The sequence below is a fragment of the Nicotiana tabacum genome, chromosome 11, assembly GCF_000715075.1.
Source record: "Nicotiana tabacum cultivar K326 chromosome 11, ASM71507v2, whole genome shotgun sequence".
Classification (NCBI taxonomy): Eukaryota; Viridiplantae; Streptophyta; class Magnoliopsida; order Solanales; family Solanaceae; genus Nicotiana; species Nicotiana tabacum.
The window spans coordinates 6178133-6199714 of NC_134090.1; the positions used below are offsets into that span (position 1 = coordinate 6178133).

The 21582-nt window shown below is 41.7% G+C and overlaps 1 protein-coding gene across 1 annotated transcript; it reads left to right on the plus strand.

The window, feature by feature from the left end:
• Window positions 1-2299: 2299 nt before the first annotated feature.
• LOC142165724 (uncharacterized) lies at window positions 2300-3697 on the plus strand. Its single transcript, XM_075224084.1, has 2 exons — window positions 2300-2800; window positions 3146-3697. The coding sequence occupies exons 1-2, from the start codon at window positions 2300-2302 to the stop codon at window positions 3695-3697; spliced, it is 1053 nt and encodes a 350-aa protein (XP_075080185.1).
• The last annotated feature ends 17885 nt before the right edge of the window (window positions 3698-21582 follow it).

Genomic DNA, 21582 nt, shown 5'->3' on the forward strand with positions numbered 1-21582 from the left:
CAGTAACTGAGCTGAACACTAAGGACATGCAGGGGGATCTAGGCAAAGAGGCTACGGCATATCAAATTAAAGCTACTATGGGAGCTATTGAGCAGGTGGCTCTAGACTTTAAGGTGGTGAATCTTGTAGATGGAAAAACAGAGCAAAAAACATGGACAAAATTATTTCAGCAAAATCGAGTAGCTACTCATAGAAAGGCTCTCAGGTATATTCCTCCTCAGATTATAGAAGGTCAAACTGTGCTGAAACTAGATTTGCAAGATGTGAAAGAAGTAGAAGAGAGATGGAGTGCTGCGTTGATAGCCTATATTGTAGGTGATAATCCTGGATATAATGCTATGAGGAGGTATATTACTCAACATTGGCTTGATGTAGCTGAGCCAGATCTATTTCTTCATGAGGATGGATATTATGTGATAAAATTTCAAAACCTAACTGATATGCATCGAGTGTTTTATGCTGGGCCTCACACTATAAAAAATAGACCAATAATCCTTAAGCCATGGTCTCCAGATTTTGATCTAAGTAAAGAGCTCCTATCTGATATACCACTGTGGGTGATTTTTCCTAAATTGTCAATGAGTTGCTGGGGTAGTGATGCCTTGAGCAAAATTGCTAGTGCTATTGGAAAATCCCTATTTGCTTATGAGTGCACCACTAAAGAAACACGAATTTTCTATGCAAGGATATTGATTGAAGTGAATGTTACAAAAGCAATGCCTACTGAGATTATGGTGATGGATCCTAGAGAAAGGGTATTTCAACAGGACTTGGTGTATGAGTGGAAGCCAGTATACTGTGACAAATGGCAGGTTATTGGTCATGTGTGTCGTACTCAACAAGGGCCAAGAGAACAGAAGGAAGAGAAACTAAAGAGAATAAGAGAAACAAAGAAAGTAACATATGAATGGAGGACTAAAGGTCCTATCACTAATGCAGCAGGTAATACAGAAAATGTGCAGAAAGAAGCAAGTGGTATAGAGATCTCTAAGACAGATGGAGTAACTGATAAGCAAAATGGGATTGTCTAAGAGAAAACTCAACACAGTTTACCAGTGGAGACAAGACAATCCAATCATAATCAAAGTGAATGAGGTATAGAGAACAATGGAGCAGCTGCAATAGACAAAGGCAAGAAGCAAGTGTTAGATTTTAGCCTTGAAACTTTTCCTACGCTAACACCTTTGTCTAGTAGAAATGGATCTAAAATTGGAATAACAGGTCCTAGTGGGAGCTTTACCTTGCCTCATAATAGGGGTGGGGGAACTAAACTCAATCAATGAAGTGGTTACTATAGAATTTCAGGGGTATTAATAAGTGGTATAAGAGGAAGGAGCTGAAAAACTACTTGAAGACCAAAAACATCAAATTTGTAGGTATCATTGAAACTAGAGTAAAGGAGCACAAAGCTAAAGGAGTCAGCCACCATATTGCCCCTGGCTGGGAGATGCTACACAATTACAATGCTGCAGTAAATGGAAGAATATGAGTGATATGGGATACTGGTTACTACTTAGTCAAGTTAATCAAGGCAGAAGCACATGTTATCCATTGTGTTGTTAAAGATATCAGGAAGGACCAAGAGTATGCAGTATCAATAGCCTATGGATTTAACACAGTAGAAAAAAGGAAGCAATTATGGGAAAACCTGATAGAGATAGATCAAATGACATCCATTCCATGGGTGATTGTGGGGGATTTTAATGGTGTCCTACAATTGCAAGATAGGATGCATGGAAATCCATTTACTATGGCTGAAACTCAAGACTTCAGCAAGTGTATACAAGACCTAAGACTTAGTGAACTGACTTGGGAAGGTGAGTACTACACATGGTCTAATAAACAAGATGGTTGTGACAGGATATGGAGAAGAATTGATAGGATTTTTGACAATTATGAATGGATGATGCAATGGGGGCATATTTCTACTGTATATGAGATGCCTTTCATTTATGATCATGCACCTATGAGCTTAATTTTCAATGATTACCAAAGAAACAGGAAAACTCCATTTAAATTCTTCAATGTCTGGGCAGACCATGAGAGGTTCTTAACTGATGTTCAGCAAATTTGGCAACAAAAATTTCACAAACAGAAGATCCAAGATATGTGGATGAAACTCAAAGCATTAAGGCCAGTACTGAGTAACCTTAATGTTGAAGAGTTTAAGTTCATTATACAGAAGATAGAGATAGCCAGAATTGAACTTGAAAAGGTACAAAGAAGCATTGATACAAACTGCTTTGTTGAGATGTTGCTAAAGGAAAAGGAGCTGGTTCAAAATCTGGAAAAATGAAATATGATTGAAGAAGGAGCTCTGGAAAAAAAAGCCAGAGCAAAGTGGATACAGCTAGGTGATTCCAATACTAAATATTTCTCAACTGTCATGAAAGAAAGGAGCCAAAGGAAGCAAATATTAGAGTTGCATTCTATCACTGGTAACAGAATAACTGACTCAAAAGGCATCAAAAGGGAGATAGTAGAATTCTATAAGTCACTGATGGGCGCTGCTGCTCAATCATTTCCTGCTATAGATAAAATGGTTTTTCACAAGTGTCCTAAATTTAATCAACAGCAAAGGATTAAATTGTGTAAAGATGTAACTCCAGAAGAAATTTATGAGGGTCTGTATTCTATTGGTGATGATAAGGCACCTGGTGTTGATAGGTACAATGCATGCTTCTTTAAGAAAGCATGGCCCATTATCAAAGACAAAGTCACTGAAGTTGTACTGGAATTTTTTACCACTGGAAAATTGTATAGGGCTATAAATTGCACAGCCATCACCTTGGTTCCTAAGGTTCCTAAGACTAAAACTGTAAAAGAGTTCAGACCTATTGCATGTTGTACTGTGCTATACAAAATAATATCCAAGATTCTGGCAGCAAAGATATAAGGCATCATTAGTACAATCATCAATGAAGCTTAAGCAAGGTTTATACCTGGGAGAAAGATTGCAGATAATATACTACTGGCACATGAGTTGGTGAAGGCTTATTCTAGGAAGAACATTTCTCCTAGGTGTATGATAAATATAGACTTACAGAAAGCTTATGATTCTATTGAATGGCCATACATGAAGCAAGTTATGGAAGAGTTGTGATTTCCTCAGCTATTTACATCTTGGGTTATGGAATGTATACAGACAGTTAACTATTCTATTGTTGTTAATGGTGAGCCAACAAAATCATTCAATACTGCTAAGGGATTGAAACAGGGTGATCCTATGTCACCTTTTTTGATTTTCATAGCAATGGAGTATTTGAGTAGGAACCTGGCTAACCTTAAGATGGTAAATGAGTTTAAATATCACCCTAGGTGTGCCAAGCTAGGGATCACTCACCTAAGCTTTACTGATGACTTGTTGTTATTTGCCGGAGGAGATCTGAAGTCAGTTCAAGCAGTGCAACAGAAATTTTATCAGTTCACTCAAGTTTGTAGGCTCCAAGCAAACCTCAACAAGAGTGAAGCATATTTTGGAGGAGTTCCTACAGAAGATAGACAACAAATCCTTCAGCTTTTGGGCCTTTCTACTGGAGAACTACCCTTCAAATACCTATGTGTGTCTCTATCTACTAAGAAATTGAGTGTACTTCAATGGCAACCCCTCATTGATAAAATTACTGCAAAGACCTTGTCATATGCAGGAAGAGTACAGTTAGTTCAAAGTATATTGTTTGGTATCCAGGCTTTCTAGGCACAGTTGTTTATATTCCCCAAAAAGTGATCAAGATTGTGGAGGGGCTATGTAAATCTTATATATGGCCCGGAGCAAATGAAATCACAAAGAAGGCTCTGATAGCCTGGGACAGAGTATGTCTACCTAAAGCTGGAGGTGGCCTTAATATTACCAATTTGAAGTTATGGAACAAAGCAGCCATTGCTAAGACCTGCTGGGACTTAGCACATAAGCAAGACAAGCTATGGATCCGATGGGTTCATATATATTACATTAAAAATCAACAGATGAACACAATGTCAATACCACAATAAGCTTGTTGGATGGTGAGGAAAGTGATTGAGGCAAATGAGATACTGGAAGCTAGACACTTTGTACAACTTCACAACAAAAGCTTGATCAAACAAATCTACTTGCACTTGCTTGGTGATTACAACAAGGTGGAATGGAAAAGCTTGATGTTTAATAATGCAGCAAGACCAAAAGCAAAATTCATAATGTGGCTTATAATGCATAGAAGATTGATGACATGTGACAGATTGAGCAGCTGGAAGATTATTGTTGATACTCAGTGTGTAATGTGCAGAAAACAAGTGAAAACCAGAGATCATCTATTCGTACAATGCCTGGGATTTATTGATTGGCAGAAAATAAGTGGAAACCAGAGAACTAATGCAACTGAATGCAAAAGCAGTACTTGGGATTTATTGATTGGCACCAGTTCCTACAATAGGCAGTAATGTGTGCTAAAGGAAAATCTCAGAATGCGCAGGTCTTTAAAGTGGTCTATGCAGAAGTTGCTTATCAAATTTGGATTGAAAGGAACAGGCGTATTTTTGAATAAAAAAAATAAAGTATGGGAGCAGATTGCAAAGAAAATAGCTTATGTTGTTAGTGTTCGAGTTACTCCTAGAAACAAGTCTTTTGTGTATGGCTTATGTTTCTAGATAGTAGGGCACGAAATATCCATAGAATGATAGCAAGCCGTGTTAGATATGCTATAATTTTGTAATAGCTATTTGGTGATTAATAAAATAAGTTAGTTACCAAAAAAAAATCCATAACTTTGATGAGGCAAATCTAACATTTAAAAGTGGGAGAATCATCTATAATTTGAAAACAAGCAAATGATTTTTTAGATCTTATAATTTCAGATCTCTGGTGTGTAAAACTGAAATGAAAATCTCTTCTAAAGAAGCCATAAAACTAAAAGCAATGATTATAAATATCGGTTGTGCAAAGGTAAGACTAGTAAAACTTTTGTTCTAGGGCCCCAAAATTTTGAGGCCCCAAAAAGGATTAATGTCAGAATAAATAATAATTTTTTCACTTAGACAGTATTAAAGTTTGCAGAAAAAAAGTATAAAATATGTGCAAGAAAGAAAAAACAAAGAATATCTACTTTTTAATAGTAGAAGTATTTAGAACTTTAAATGAAACTAATCAAATTTTCATATTAGCAAATAAAGTTTCTTACAACAAGATCTAAGGCAATATATTACAAACAGATTAATATCTTATCAATATGAATTAACCCTTGATAATATAAAATAATATTACTAAGTGAATGCATTTGATGATTCATCCTTTTCCAGGGATTAAAGAAGAGAGCAAAGAAATAATTTACTCAATATGCTAGGATTTAAACAAAGAAAAAAAGATTTGACTAAGCAAAACAACACCACTAAAGATGACGCCATGCAGCCCACCATTTCTTAAATTCGATAGCCCAACCCGTGAAATCTGCAATCCACTTCCCAACCACTCCCAATTGTCTTATACATAAGCTAAGATAGCTCTCTGTGTCAAAATAATAAAACGATCAACACGAACAACAATTTTATTTTCAACATGGCATAATCAAAGGTTGCTCCATTTCAACCATAACAACCATTCTATTACCAAAGTCTTCCAGTCTCAGCAAACAATTACCATCACGACCTAGTTGTCTAATTAATTTATATAGAAGCATATGTTAAAAACTGGAATGTTTAATATTTTTTGATAAAAGTAGAAATACGATCAAGACAAATTGAGAAAAATTAGATTTCACTATGTTTTTGGAAAAACACCAGGCATAAAATTGGCTCAGTCTCCCGTACAAATAGTGGTCTCCAAATACTTGGAGCAAAAGTCACAAACAAAAGACATGATTTTTTGATTTTGGGGGGAGAGAAATAATTGGGTGTATTTATAGTTTGGGAGGGACTATTAAGGCGCAGTCTCGGAAGGGCCTATTAAGCCTCAAATATATGAGCCCAAAAAAGAGAAAAAAGGACCCCTCCCGACTCGACTGCTGTCACGATCTAATTTTTCCTCCGTTGGGTATCGTGATGGTACCTAATTTTTGGGACTAGGTAAGCCTAACATTTACTAAATAACAACAATAATTAAATAATATTTAATAATTTTTTAAATGGAAATCTCTATAAAATTTACAATTCCCAAAACCTGTAGTACAAGTCATAAGCTCTACAGAGTTTGTTACAATTTTCTAAATACAACTGTTTGAAATAAAGTAAACAGTGTGAATACAAATCAGAAGATGACTCCGAAGCATGCAAACGAAGCAGCGGGTTTACCTTGAGTCTCCACAGCAACAGTCCGCACAACTAGCTAATGATCAACTGACTTCGAAATACCCGGATCTACACAAAAATATGCAGAAGTATAGTATGAGTACACCATGGCGGTACCCAACAAGTATCAAGACTAACCTCAGTGGAGTAGTGGAGAGGAATAATCAAGACACCTACTGGACTAAATAACCTGAACAAGTATAAGTATAGAACCAACATAGTATGATATCTACATAAAGACTACGCGAAGTGACAATTAATACGTTAATTGCGATAGGGAAGGAAAACAACAACTATCAGCGGAAACACCATAGTAATGACATAGAAGAACGAACGGAAACACAACCTAAATTCGATGAACATAATTAAAAGAAGGCCAGGTAGCAGCTAGATAAAAACAACCACTTTCACACCAGGTTTTAGTAAATAAACTCCACGAGGTACCGAACCTCATACTATTCATAACTCACTGGTCCCAATACCTGAACCCTAACACTGGGTATCATGTGCCCTCATTATACTTCATAACCGCGCTGACGACTCACGTGCTAAATAGAGCCATTCTCACATAGAAGATAAGTAATAAAGGGTGTGCATCTATACTCAGCAATATCAAGAAAACCTCTTAACCGATAAGAGTGCTCAACTACGTGTATGCTTGTGCAAGTGTCCTAACATGGTTCATGCCAGCTAATAACTATAGGAAAGGAAATGGACAGAACGTAGAATATTTTCTCACAACTTTCCACAAGATAAAACTCATACAAGTAAGTGTACTACTACATAAACATCAATAACAAGAATTCCCCCAGGCCATCACAAGTCATTACAGATCAATCCCTGACATAACCCATCTTGTCTCGCCACGTGGCAATAATAAAGTAAATGCCCGCCTTGGCTCGCCACACATGCATAATAATATTCTCACATTATCTCGCCACATGCGCAACCCACATATATATAGCCCGCCTTAACATGCCGCATGTGCAAATATCAATATTAACAATAGCACGACAGAAACCTCGTGCAACCCAATAACACTCACACGGCAGAAATCTCGTACATCATAACAACAAGTACAACAACAACCATGACAATAATACTAGGGTACTAGAAAGAGACTAGAGAGATTGATGAGTGAGTGAGGCCGAGTGCCTGATATAAGTGATATTTATGGGATCGGGCAGCACGCCGCAGTGGTTATACTGATATTTGATAGCGCTTGGGCTGAAGAAGCCCCTCCGGAGTCTGCACACACACCCAGTGAGCGCGGTTGATATTATACGGAGATGGATCTTCTCCATAGGGATAGATTGACCTTTCCTCGGTACTGGGTGACTTATAGTCAGTGATGTATATTGTTCCGGGATGGATCTTCCATGGGCCGTATAGGCCATATACAGTACCGAATGGTTGAGCATTTGAGAGTGTGAGCACATGAGACTGACATCATGGTGCATCACATACAACATGTGCATTGGCATGTGGATATAGCAGAGTTATATTCTTTACCTTGTTCGGATTTTCTGTACTTTACTGTTTTGAGTTGCCTATTTAATTTGAAAGCATGCCTACGTTTCTGCACTGTTATTTTCTGTATTGAATTGTGCCGGTTGAGTTCGTCACTACTTTCAGCCCATAGTTTGGGTTTGTTACTTATTGAGTTGGTTATACTCACGCTACACCCTACACCTCGTGTGCAGATTTAGGTACTTCTGGTTACGGCGGCTGCTGATTGAGGAGATAGGATCTCGGAGACTATCGAGGTAGCTGCATGGCGTTCGTAGGACTTGACTCTCTTTCATTATCTTTATATGTACTTCCATTTTTACTCTTTAGACATTGTAGTTGACTTTATTCTGACATAGATGCTCATGTACTCGGTGAAACCCCGATTTTGGGATAAATTGTATTGTGTTGCGGGTTTATTTCGATTTTAAAAAGGGTATTCTTAAATATTAAATTGCTTCTGCCTATATTTCAAAGCTTTTACTATGTTGAGATAGTTGAGTAGCAGCTTGCCTAGTTCCACGATAGGCGCCATCACGACGATTAGTTTTTGGGTCATGACAAGTTAGTATCAGAGCCTAGGTTACATAGGTATCATGAGTCATGAGCAGGTTTAGTAGAGTCTTATGGATTGGTATGGAGACGTCTATACTTATCTTCGAGAGGCTGCCGAACCCTTAGGAAAATTTCAATTTCTTGTACTCTGTCATGCAAATTTGTTAATCCAAAAACTGAATTTTTGTGGTTCTATTCTCTCATAGATAGTGAGGACGCGTACTACTGAGCAGGATGGACATCCACCAGTACCACCAGCTAGGGCCGCGAGAGGCCGAGGCCGCGATAGAGGACACGGTAGGGGAAGAGGTACAGCTAGGCAGCACCTGCAGACCCACCAGTTGCTCCAGCTCAAGCACCAGTTATGCTCATTGTGATTCGAGGCCTTCAGTAGCCTTTGGCCCAGATATTGACAGTTTGCACTGGCCTTGCTCAGGTGGTTTCGGCTTAGGCCGCACCTGCCACTTCTCAGACCGGGGGAGGTACTCACACCCCCGTTGCTCGTACTCTGGACCAGGTAGTGCAGGGACTTTAGATACCGGGGATATTACCAGCCCAGCCGGCTGCAGCTGCTCAGTCCCCGGTAGTCCCCGCTATGGCAAACGATAAGCAGATGAGGCTTGAGAGAATTGGGAAGCTTCAATCTCCATCATTTAGTGGTGCTGAGTTAAAGGATGCTCAGGGTTTTCTGGATAGGTGTGAGTGGATGCTTCGGACGACGGGTATTCTGGAGACCAGTGGGGTCTCGTTCACTACTTTTCAGTTTTCTTGGACTGCTTTCAGATAGTGGGAGTCTTAAGAGAGGCACAGGCCGGTCGGTGCAGCACCACTTATATGGCTGGAGTTCTCCGTTCTCTTCTTGGAGAAGTTTGTACCACAGTCTCGCAGAGAGGAGCTACGTCGGCAGTTTGAGCAGATTCGTTAGGATGGTATGTCTGTGACACAATACGAGATGAGGTTTTCTGAGTTGGCTCGTCACACAGTTTGGCTAGTTCCCACTAATAGGGAGAGGATTCGTAGGTTCACCGATGGCCTCACATATCAGTTACAGTTGCTTATGACTAGGGAGAGGGTATCTGATGCTACTTTTGATGAGGTTGTCGACATTGCTCAGCAGATAGAGATGGTATGCAGTCAGTAGCGGGGTGAGAGGAAGGCCAAAAGGCCTCGTGGATCAGGGGATTTCAGCGGTGTTTCTTCAGGGGGTCAGTTTTACCACGGTAGGGGTCGACCTTACAGGCACGCTCAGACGGGTCATCCAGTTCATCGTGGTGCATCATCCAGCCATGGTTCATATAGTTATCATCAGGGCCAGTCATCTTTCAGTGCCCTACCAGCTTAGAGTTCATCCCATGCACCTTCATTTCAGGGATCATCTGCACCAGGTTCATCTAGCAGGTATTCTAGTACTCGGGGCTCTCTCCAGGCCTCACCGCCATTCACAGGGAGGGGTTGTTTCGAGTGTGGAGATATGGGTCACATCAAGAGGTATTGTCCCCACCTTATGGGAGGTCCAGCTCAGCAGAGGAGTCAGCCTACGACTTCAGCTCCCGTTATTTCACCACCCACTTAGCTAGATCAGGGTGAAGCTCAGTCAGTTAGGGGTTTCCCTAGAGGGGGAGGCCGATCAGGCGGTGGTCAGGCTCGATTCTATGCTATTCCTGCTAAACCAAATGATGTTGCTTCAGATTTTAGTGATCACATGTATTGTCTCAGTTTTTCACAGAGAGGCCTCTGTACCGTTTGACCCTGGTGCCAATTATTCATAAGTATCATCGTACTTCACTAATCATTTGGATATGCCCCGTGAGTCCTTTGTTTCATCTGTTCATGTCTCTATGCCGGTGGGCAATACTATTATTGTGGGCCATGTATATCGGTTGTGTATAGTGATCATTGGGAGTCTGGATACTAGAGTTGATCTCTTGTTGCTTAGCATGTTTGATTTTGACGTGATCTTGGGTATGGATTGGTTGTCTCTATGTCATGATGTTCTAGATTATCATGCTAAGACTATGACATTGGCGATGCCGGGGTTGCCGAGGATTGAGTAGAGAGGTTCTCCGGACTATGTTCCCAGTAGAGTGATTTCATATTTGAAGGCCCAGCGGATGGTTGGGAAGGGTTATTTATCTTATTTGGCCTTTGTGAGGGATGTTAGTGCTGATGCTCCTACTATTGATTCGATTCCGATAGTGCAAGAATTTCCGAATGTGTTTCCTGCAGACTTGCGGGGCATGCCGCGTGACAGGGATATTGACTTCGGTATTGACTTGGTGCCAGGAACTCAGCCCATTTCTATTCCACCATATCGCATGGCTCCAGCTGAGTTGAAGGAATTGAAGGAACAGCTTCAGGAACTCCTTGATAAAATGTTTATTAGGCCTAGTGTGTCACCTTAGGGTGCGCCAGTGTTGTTTGTGAAAAAGAAGGACGGTACCATGAAAATGTGCATTGATTATAGGCAGTTGAACAAAGTTACAATCAAAAACAAGTATTCTTTGCTGCATATTGATGATCTGTTTGACCAGCTTCAATGAGAGAGGGTGTTCTCCAAGATTGATTTAAGGTCTGGGTATCACCAGTTGATGATTCGGGACTCGGATATTCTAAAGACAGCATTCAGGATCCGTTATGTTCATTATGAGTTTCTTGTGATATCTTTTGGGCTGACCAACACCCCAACATCATTCAAGCATCTGATGAACAGTGTGTTTCAGCCATATCTCGACTCGTTTGTTATTGTATTCATTGATGACATCCTGGTGTACTCTCGTAGCCAGGAGGATCATGCCCATCATTTGAGGATTGTGTTACAACGGCTGAGGGAGGAGAAGCTTTATGCCAAGTTCTCCAAGTGTGAATTTTGGCTCAGTTTAGTGGAATTCTTTGGACACATGGTGTCCAGTGAGGGTATTCGGGTGGATCCGAAGAAGATAGAGGCGGTTCAGAGTTGGCCCAGACCGTCCTAAGCTAAGGAGATTCAGAGCTTTCTCGGCTTGGCCAGTTATTATCGTCGCTTTGTGGAAGGTTTCTCATCTATTGCATCGCCCTTGACCAAATTGATCCAAAAGGGTGCTCCTTTAAGGTGGTCGGATGTGTGAGGAGAGATTTCAGAAGCTCAAGACTGCCTTGACCACAACTCCAATTCTAGTTTTGCCGTCGGCTTCAAGCTCCTATATAGTATATTGTGATGCTTCTCAGATCGACATTGGGTGTGTGTTGATGCAGGAGGGTAGAGTAATTGCTTATGCTTCGCGCAAGTTGAAGCCTCATAAGAAGAACTACCATGTTCATGATTTGGAGTCGGCTTCCATTGTTCATGTGTTGAAGATTTGGAGGCATTATCTCTATGGTGTGTCTTGTGAGGTATTTACTGATCATCATAGCCTCCAACACTTGTTCAAACAAAAGGATCTAAATTTGAGACAGCAGAGATGGTTGGAGCTGCTAAAAGACTATGATATCACCATTTTGTAACATCCGGGGAAGGTTAATGTGGTGGCTGATGCCTTGAGTAGAAAAGTAGTAAGTATGGGTAGTCTTGCATTCATTCTCGCTGGGGAGAGACCTCTTGCAGTTGATGTTCATGCGTTGGCCAACTAGTTCTTAAGATTGGATATTAAGGATCTTATCTAGGTTCTAGCTTGTGTGGTTTCTCGGTCTTCCTTATATGATCGCATTAGAGAGTGCCAGTATGATGATCCCCATTTTCTTGTCCTTAAAGACACGGTTCAGCACGTTGATGTTAGAGATGTGACTATTGGAGATGATGGAGTATTGAGGATGCATGGTCGGATATGTGTGCCCAATGTGGATGGGCTACGTGAGTTGATTCTTGAGGAGGCCCACAGTTCGCGGTATTCCATTCATCCGGGTGCCGCGAAGATGTATCAGGACTTGAGGCAACACTATTGGTGGAGGAGAATGAAGAAGGATGTAGTAGGGTTTGTATCTCGGTGCCTTAACTGTCAACAGGTGAAGTATGATCATCAGAGACCAGGTGGATTGCTTCAGAGGTTAGAGATTCCAGAGTGGAAATAGGAACGGATCACTATGGATTATGTAGTTGGACTCCCACGGTCTTCGAGGAAGTTCGATGCTATTTGGGTGATTGTGGATCGGCTAACTAAGTCCGCGCACTTCATTCCAGTTAGTGCTACCTATTCTTCGGAGCGATTGGCTGAGATTTACATTCGAGAGATTATTCTCCTTTACGGTGTACCAGTTTCCATCATTTCAGATAGAGGCACGCAGTTTACATCACAGTTTTAGAGAGCCGTGCAGTGAGAGTTGGGCACCCAGGTTGAGTTGAGCACAACATTTCACCCTCAGACGGACGGACAGTCCGAGCGCACTATTCAAATTTTGGAGGACATGCTACGCACTTGTGTCATTGATTTTGGGGGTTCTTGGGATCAGTTTCTGCCACTCGCGGAGTTTGCTTACAACAACAGTTATCAGTCGAGCATCCAGATGGCCCCGTATGAGGCTTTGTATGGGAGGCGGTGTAGATCTTTGGTAGGTTGGTTTGAGCCTGATGATGCTAGAAATTTGGGTACAGACTTGGTTCAGGATGCATTGGACAATGTTAAATTGATTCAAGAGCGGCATCGCACGACGGAGTCAAGACATAAGAGTTATGCCGATAGGAAAGTCAGTGATGTGTCTTATATGGTTGGGGAGAAGTTTCTACTAAAGGTTTCACCCATGAAGGGTGTTTTGAGGTTCGGGAAGAAGGGCAAGTTGAGCCCTCGGTTCATTGGGCCTTTTGAGGTGCTTCAGAGGATTGGGGAAGTGGCTTACAAGCTTGCCTTGCCACCTAGCTTGTCGAGTATGCATCCAGTATTTTATGTTTCTATGCTTCGGAAATATATCGGCGATTCGTCTCATATTTTGGATTTCAGTATGGTTCAGTTGGATGGTGATTTGATTTATGATGTGGAGCCGGTGGCCATTTTGGATCGACAGGTTCGGAAGTTAAGGTCAAAGGATATAGCTTCAGTGAAGGTGCAGTGGAGAGGTCAGCCTGTAGAGGAGGCTACTTGGGAGACCGAGCGGGAGATGCGAAGCAATTATCCACGCCTATTTGAGACTCCAGGTATGTTTCTAGACTTGTTCGAGGACGAACGCTTCTTTAAGAGGGGGAGGATGTAACGAGCCGGCCGGTCGTTTTGAGAGTTTTAGCCCCATTATCCCATTTACTGATCCATTTATGCTTTATAGATAGCTATATGACTTATCGGGTTAATTGGTTTGGGTCCGTAGTGAATTCAGTGTGAAATGAGACACTTATTCTCTTAAATGGAAAGCTTAAATTGGAAAAGTTGATCGAATATTGATCTATATGTAAACGACCCCGAATTCAAATTCTGATGATTCCAGTAGCTCCGTATGGTGATTTTGGTCTTAGGAGCGTGTCCGAAAAACTATTTGGAGGTCCGTAGTGGGATTAGGCTTGAAATGGCGAAAGTCGAATTTTTGGGAAGTTTGACTGAGGGTTGACTTTGTGATATCGGGACCGGATTCCAATTCTAAAAGTTGTAGTAGGTTCGTGGGGTCATTTATGACTTGTATGCAAAATTTAAGGTCAATCGGACGTGATTTGATAGGTTTCAGCATCATTCGGAGAATGTTGAAATTTCGAAGTTTCTTAGGCTTGAATCCGTGTGTAATTCATGTTTTCGATGTTGTTGGAGGTGATTTGAAGATTTGGCTAAGTTTGTATGATGTTATAAGACTTGTTGGTATGTTTGGTTGAGGTTATGGGGGGCCTCGGGATGATTTCGGGTGGTTAATGGACTTGGAATATGATTTGAGAAGTTGCTAAAGTCTGAGAGCTGCTGGTGTGACCGCACCTGTGGAGAGAGGACCGCAGATGTGATGCCACAGGTGCGACAGGTTGAGCGCAGGTGTGGAAAGGATGAAGACCAACAGGGATCGCAGGTGCGATGGTTTCTCCGCACCTACGATAGCGCAGAAGCGAACCATGGGTCGCAGGAGCGGAGGCAGTCGGGTTAGTCATTTTTGCAGGTGCGCCCAGATTTTTTGCACCAGCGGGCATGCAGGTGCGAGCCCAGGCTCCGCAGGTGCGGAAGTGCCTGGGCAGAACCTATATCAGCGGGGTCCGAGATTTTTGACTTCATTTCATCATTTTAAGCTCGGAATTTAGAGATTTTGAGAGGGCTTTTCAAGTGGAATTCTTGAGGTAAGTTCCTTGTCTTCATTTTTCTTCAATAATTATGTTTCCACACTGATTTCCCACCTAGATGGTGTGTTTTGAGGTCTAAATTGGGGGTTTGAGGCTAGGAATTTGGAGAGTTGGTTTTGAGGATTTGAATGACCAATTGGTGTCGGATTTTGATGCATTTAGTATGGTTGGGCTCGTGAGTGAATGAGCTTTCAGATTTTGTGACTGTTGTCGAATTTCGAGATGTGGGCCCGGGGGGCGAGTTTGGGCCGATTTCGGATTTTGGATATAGTTTCATATTTTTCTTGTGGAATTAATTCCTTTAGCCTATATTGATTGTATTGAACTACTTGTGGCTAGATCCGGGATGTTTGGAGACGGATTTGAGAGGCAAGGGCATTTTGGAGTAGAATTTAGCCTGGATTGAGGTAAGTACCACTTTCAAACTTGGTTCTAAGGGTTCGAAACCCCGAATTATGTGTTATGTGATTGGTATTGAGGTGACGCACATTCCAAGTGACGGGCGTGCAGGCGTGCACCGTGAGAATTGTGACCTGGTTGACTCCCTGACACCGTATAGTGGTTTTATCTTGTTGACATCTGTGTTTTCATCATGTGATAAAGTAATTGAACTGTCACTCATGCTAGATATCATGTCTAGGCTTTATGTCGGTATTGTTGGGACCCATAGTGGTCGTTTTTTGTTGTTGTCCTACTGATTTCATTGATATTTCATACTCAGTCATATTTATTCATTTTATATCTCATCGCAGTCTCTGTTGTTATTTATTGATACGTCATATTATTGTTTTCGGGCTAGTATCATGACATTGTTAGCCCGTGAGAGAGAGACTGCCGAGTGCCTGATATAAGTGATATTTATGGGATCGGGCTGCACGCCGCAGTGGTTATACTGATATTTGATAGTGCTTGGGCTGAAGGAGCCCCTCCGGGATGGATTAGCCTTTCCTCGGTACTAGGTGACTTATAGTCCATGATGTATATGTTTCGGGATGGATTATGTCACGCCCCAAAATCGGGGAGCGCGACCGGCGCTCAACCGAGTGAACCCGACCGAGCAAGCCTGTTAGATTCCTTCTACCCAAACTCATTCATGAATAAAGAGAATATATGTTTTCCTTAATTAAATAATAAAATGGTCATGTCTGCAATTACCAATTTCTTACCAATAGTTTCATCATTTTTAAAGTCTCAAATGGACAAGTAATACAACCACAACATAACATAGTTTGTCTTTCCCCAACACTAATACACAACCCACACTACGTCTACGAATCCTCTATAGATAAAAAAGAGTACAATGATAATGCCGGCAACAAGGCCCCGGCTATATCTCAACCATAATACATAAAGATCAAAAGATACATGACCCCGGGATGAGTGGGGCTCACCAAGTCAGCTGGGAAGAAGGTGTACTACTATTACTGATCAATGTCTCCTGCTGTGGAACCACCTGCATCCATTTAAAGATGCAGCGCCCCCGGCAAAAGGGACGTTAGTACCGTCGAATAGTACTAGTATGAAAACTAAACACCAATTTAAGAATTTAGAAATACAAGATAATTATGATGAACTAGTGCGGCAATAGAATAATATAGATGACCGTCTCAATCATAGCAATCTTATTAAAAGCTATCAACAACATTTATAGGATTTAAGATGAGATCCTATGTAACCATCTTCACACAAAGCGGCCCCGCCGCCTCACCCGATGTATGCAGGTGGAGGTGTACGTACAATACCACAACTCTAATCAAGCGGCCCTGCCGCCTCACCCCAATGTATGCGGGTGGATGTATAACCACAGTACCAAGAACCTACACAAAGCGGCTATGCCACCTCACCCCAATCTATATGGGTGGTGGTTCCACAAAAATACCAAAACTATACACAAAGCGGTCGTATCGCCTCACCCCAATGTAAGCGGGTGGAGGTGCAGTCCCACAATATCATAATCCCTACACAAAGCGCTCATGCCGCCTCACCCTAATATATATGTGGGTGGAGGTGTATCACAATCACAATCTCTATACCATAATCCCCACACAAAGCGGCCATGTCGCCTCACCCCAATGTATGTGGGTGGAGGTATATCACAATCACAATCTCTACACAACTTGGCATAATACCTTTCACATAAATCACGACTAGAAATTATAACATGTGGATACGTAATTCATAGTTTGGGACACATCCTCAATTTATAATGCAATATGATAAGAGCATTTGAAATACAAATCGAACATATATCTTCATCACAAAACTTATCGGAATACTCGATTTATAATCAACATCTCGGGACTCACAAGGATAATGAGAATTCCAACTCTTAAAGGAGAGTTTAGCCAACATACCTCACTTGAGCTTCCTTACACTTTAAATGTTCCGAAATTTTTAACAACTTCAATCTATTATAGAAATATATAAGTTAAACCAAAATTAGGAAGATGATCATGGTTCTAGATCATTTGAGCATTTTATCAAACACTAGATGTGCATTAAGGTTTCAAGATCCTTTTATGGAGGATTCTATCATCCCACAACCCAACCTTTATCATTTTTAGCTCAACAATCATTCTACACCCCTTGATAACACATGCATGTAAAATAACCAACCCTCTTGCCCAGAAATTATCTTGCTTATTATCCATTTCTACACAAAGTTCAAAATTGAGGGTTAGGGTATAGAATCTTACCTCTAGGATGAAGACCTAGTAAGTTTCCCTTCTCAATCTTCCAAAACTTGGGCAAGAATTGAAAAACAATTATTGGAGAACACCTTCTCACTCTAGGGAACCCTCTCTCACTCTAAAATGTCAGATAATAGCTCAAAAATGACCAAAAGCGTGTATTTAATGAAATAGGGTCGTGTTTTTAAAACCCAAAAATGAAGCTCCGGAACAGGTTCTGCAGTCGCATATGCGACCGCATAATGGTTATGCAGACCGCCTATCGGTCGCATATTGATGTCCAAAGTTGGCCAAAATCTGTCTGTGTATGCGGTCACTATGCGGTCCGCATAACTGTTATGCGATCGCATAATCGACCGCAAAACAGTTATGCGGTCACATAATCGACCGCATAATTTCCCCGGACTGGCCCTTCTCCTGCTCACTTCTGCGGCCATTATGCAGCCCGCAGAGTGATTCTGCGGTCGCATAATGGACCACAGAATTACATTTTTCTGCCAAAAATTTTCCTTTTCATTCTCGTGCATTGTTCAACCCAAAAAGTCCGAGCCGCACACGTAAGCCTAGTCCGGCACCATGAAATATTATTTTCTTTGTAAAATTTACCAGGCCTTACACTTAAGTACTTTGAAATTTTCCAGGGTTCTACATTCTCCCCCGCTTAGGATCATTCGTCCTCGAATGAGGGTCCAATTCTATTATTAGCATCTTATGTAACTCAGTCTTTCGTACCGCGCACCAGCAACCCCAAATTTGACTAACTCCCTAAATTTCCAAATATTTCGCCAGAGTTTCCTTTGTAATTAGGCCTATCCACATGTCAGAGAGCCCCAAAAACACATCCGAACAACATATACATATTCCAAAGACATAACATAATACAAAACAACATCAATTGTGGCCACATAAGCAATATATTTTCAGAAAAGGAACACCCTTAACACCAAATGTACAAGTCATACATATTTCATAGGAATATCCCTTAGCATTTTCATAAGGCACAACTCATAATTACATGGTTATTCAAATATATAAGGATACGTTTTCTTCATTTCTTCTTCGGCCTCCCAAGTAGCCTCTTCAACCTGTTGGTTTCGCCATAGCACTTTCACGGATGCAATTTCTTTGTTTCTCAACTTTCGGACTTGTCGATCAATAATAGAAACTGGAATCTCTTCATAAGTCAATTCTTCATTTACCTCAATAGTCTCAACCAGAACAATGAGTGTCGGGTCTCCAACTACTTTCTTTAACATAGACACATGAAACACCGGTGTACTAATGACATCGCATGTGGTAGCTCAAGCTTGTACGCCACCTCACCGATCCTCTGAATGATTTTGTACGGTCCGACATACATCGGACCCAATTTCCCTTTCTTACCAAATCGCATTACACCCTTCATGGGGGAAACTACCAAACTAGCCAATCGGTGAACTTCTTTGGCCAATGGCATTTGATATGCCTCCAAGTGTGCTAAGCTACCCATAGATTTTCGGCTAAGAGCATCCGCCACAACGTTAGCCTTCCCTGGATGGTATAAAATATCAATGTCATAATCCTTGAGTAATTCAAGCCATCTTCTCTGCCTCAGATTCAATTCCTTCTGTTTGAAAATATATTGAAGGCTCTTATTGTCCGTGAATATATCCACATGGCCCCCATATAAATAATGATGCCAAATTTTCAATGCAAATACCACCACCACAAGTTCTAAATCATGTGTTGGATAGTTCTTTTCATAATTCTTTAGTTGCCTAGAAGCATAAGCTATCACCTTCCCATGTTGCATTAACACACACCCAAGCCCGATTCTTGAAGCATCACAATATACCACAAATCCCTCTATACCTTCTGGTAGATTCAACACCGGCGCCGTAGTCAATCTTGCTTTCAATTCCTGGAAACTCCTTTCACAAGCATCCGACCATTGGAACTTAATTTCCTTCTGCGTCAATTTAGTCAATGGAGAGGCAAGAGTAGAAAACCCCTCCACAAACTTTCTGTAATACCCAGCTAACCCTAAGAAACTGCGAATCTCTGTTGGAGTTGTAGGCCTCGGCCAATTCTTCACAACTGAAATTTTCTGAGGATCAACCTTAATTCCCTCACTAAAAACTACATGACCCAAGAATATGACTGATTCAAGCCAAAATTCACACTTTGAAAACTTTGCATATAACTGGTGCTGATGTAGGGTTTGTAGAACTACCCTGAGATGATCGGCATGGTCTTCTCGACTTTGTGAATATACAAGAATATCGTCAATAAACACTATCACAAAAGAGTTGAGGAATGGCCTAAAAACTCGATTCATAAGATCCATGAAAGCTGCTGGGGCATTTGTTAGCCCAAAAGACATCACCAGAAATTCAAAATGCCCATACCGAGTCCTAAAAGTTGTTTTCGAAATATCCCGCTCCCTGATCTTCAATTGGTGATACCCGGATCTTAAATCAATTTTGGAGAAGTACCTGACACCTTGCAATTGATCAAATAAGTCATCTATCCTTGGCAGCAGGTGCTTATTCTTGATTGTGACCTTATTAAGCTACCGATAGTTAATACACATTCTCAGTGACCCATCTTTCTTTCTTACAAAAAGCACCGGTGCGCCCCAAAGCGACACACTTGGCCGGATAAAACCATTTTCTAACAAATCTCTTAATTGTTCCTTTAGCTCCTTCAATTCTGTTGGTGCCATTCTGTAGGGTGGAATAGATATAAGATACGTGTTTGGCATCATATCAATCCCAAAATCAATCTCCCTGTCTGGTAGGATCCCAAGGAGTTCATCCGGAAAGACTGCCGGAAATTCATTCACAACAGGCACAGACTCAAGTGTAAGTGCTTCGGCATCAGTGTCCGTAACCCGGACCAAATGGTAAATACATCCCTTGTTGATCATCTTTGTGGCCTTAAGGTAAGAAATAAACCTACCCTTTGGAACTACATCATCACCTTTCCACTCAATAACTGGCTCATTTGGAAATTTGAACCTAACAGTTCTGGTTCGGCAATCAATCTTGTCAAAACAAGAGTAAATCCAATCCATCCCCATTATCATATCAAAATCGACCATTCTCAATTCAATAAGATCGGCCACGGTGCCCCGACCATGCAACGTGACAACACAATCCCTATGAACCCGCGCGGCCAAAATAGACTCAAAAACCGGAGTAGATACATAGAACGGCTCATGAAGTTGATCTGGTTCTATCCCAAATTCCATAGCAACATAAGGAGTGACATATGACAAAGTGGAACCGGGATCAATAAGAGCATATACATCATGAGATTGGACAGACAATATACCTGTGACAACATCTGGAGAAGCCTCTGATTCCCGACGTCTCCGTATAGCCTAAAATCTGCTGGGTTCTCCCAAATTCTGTGTACCACTCCTATCTGCACCACGCCCCGCGGGCGCTGGGCTACCTCGAGCTGGAGGTGCTGTGGATGTAGTAGTTGCAGAATTAGCTGGTTGTGCCGCACCTCTGCCCATATTTTGGCAGGATGAGCGACAATATCTCTGAATGTGACCCCCCACACCACACCCATAGCATACTGGTAGGTCATGAAGCAGGACCCAAAGTGCATCCTCCCACACTTAGGGCATGGAAGCCTCCGCTGCTGAAACCTTCTGTCGGGCCGACCCTGCTGGTGGGGTCCCCTATTGCCCTGACTGGGTCCAGATGACTGTGGACCCATCGAAGAATGGGCGAATGATTGGGAAGGCCCTGATGATGCTCCTCTGAATGACGACCTACCACCACCACCACCAGAAGAACCACCAAAGTGGCCCACGGACTGAGCCTTGCTGCTATTCTGATGCTCCATTCTATTCTTCAATTTGTGGGTCTCTATGGCTTGAGAAAATGCTACCATCTTACCATAGTTCATATCGAAATTCAAGACAGCTGTAGAGGCCTCATTGATAACCAAGGGGCTAAGGCCCTGTACAAACCGACGCACTCTAGCCTCCATAGTGGGCAACAAGTGAATAGCATACTTGGACAGGCGCGCAAACTCCATATGGTACTCCCACACTTTCATACTGTCCTTTTTCAGGCTTTCAAACTCAGTGGCACGAGCTGCCTTAGTTTCGGCAAGCAAGAAATGATCCATAAAGGCATCTGTGAACTCACCCCACCTTGCCGGAGGGCTTCCCTCCTCACGGGATTCCTCCCACAACTCAAACCAAGAGTAGGCCACCCCTTTCAGGTGGTAGGAGGCCAATTCTACTCCCTCCGTCTCTGTAGCATGCATAACCTAGAGAGTTTTGTGCATCTCATCAATGAAGTCCTGGGGGTTCTCCTCGGGATCAGCACATGTTAACACTGGAGGATCTAACTGAAG

What these genes read in the sequence shown, in the direction of transcription:
- LOC142165724 (XM_075224084.1), top strand. Translation starts at nt 2,300, where the DNA reads ATGATTGAAGAAGGAGCTCTGGAAAAAAAAGCCAGAGCAAAGTGGATA. An exon ending in CCATCACCTTGGTTCCTAAG is followed by an intron (nt 2,801 to 3,145) that starts GTTCCTAAGACT and finishes GAATGTATACAG; the next exon opens with ACAGTTAACTATTCTATTGT.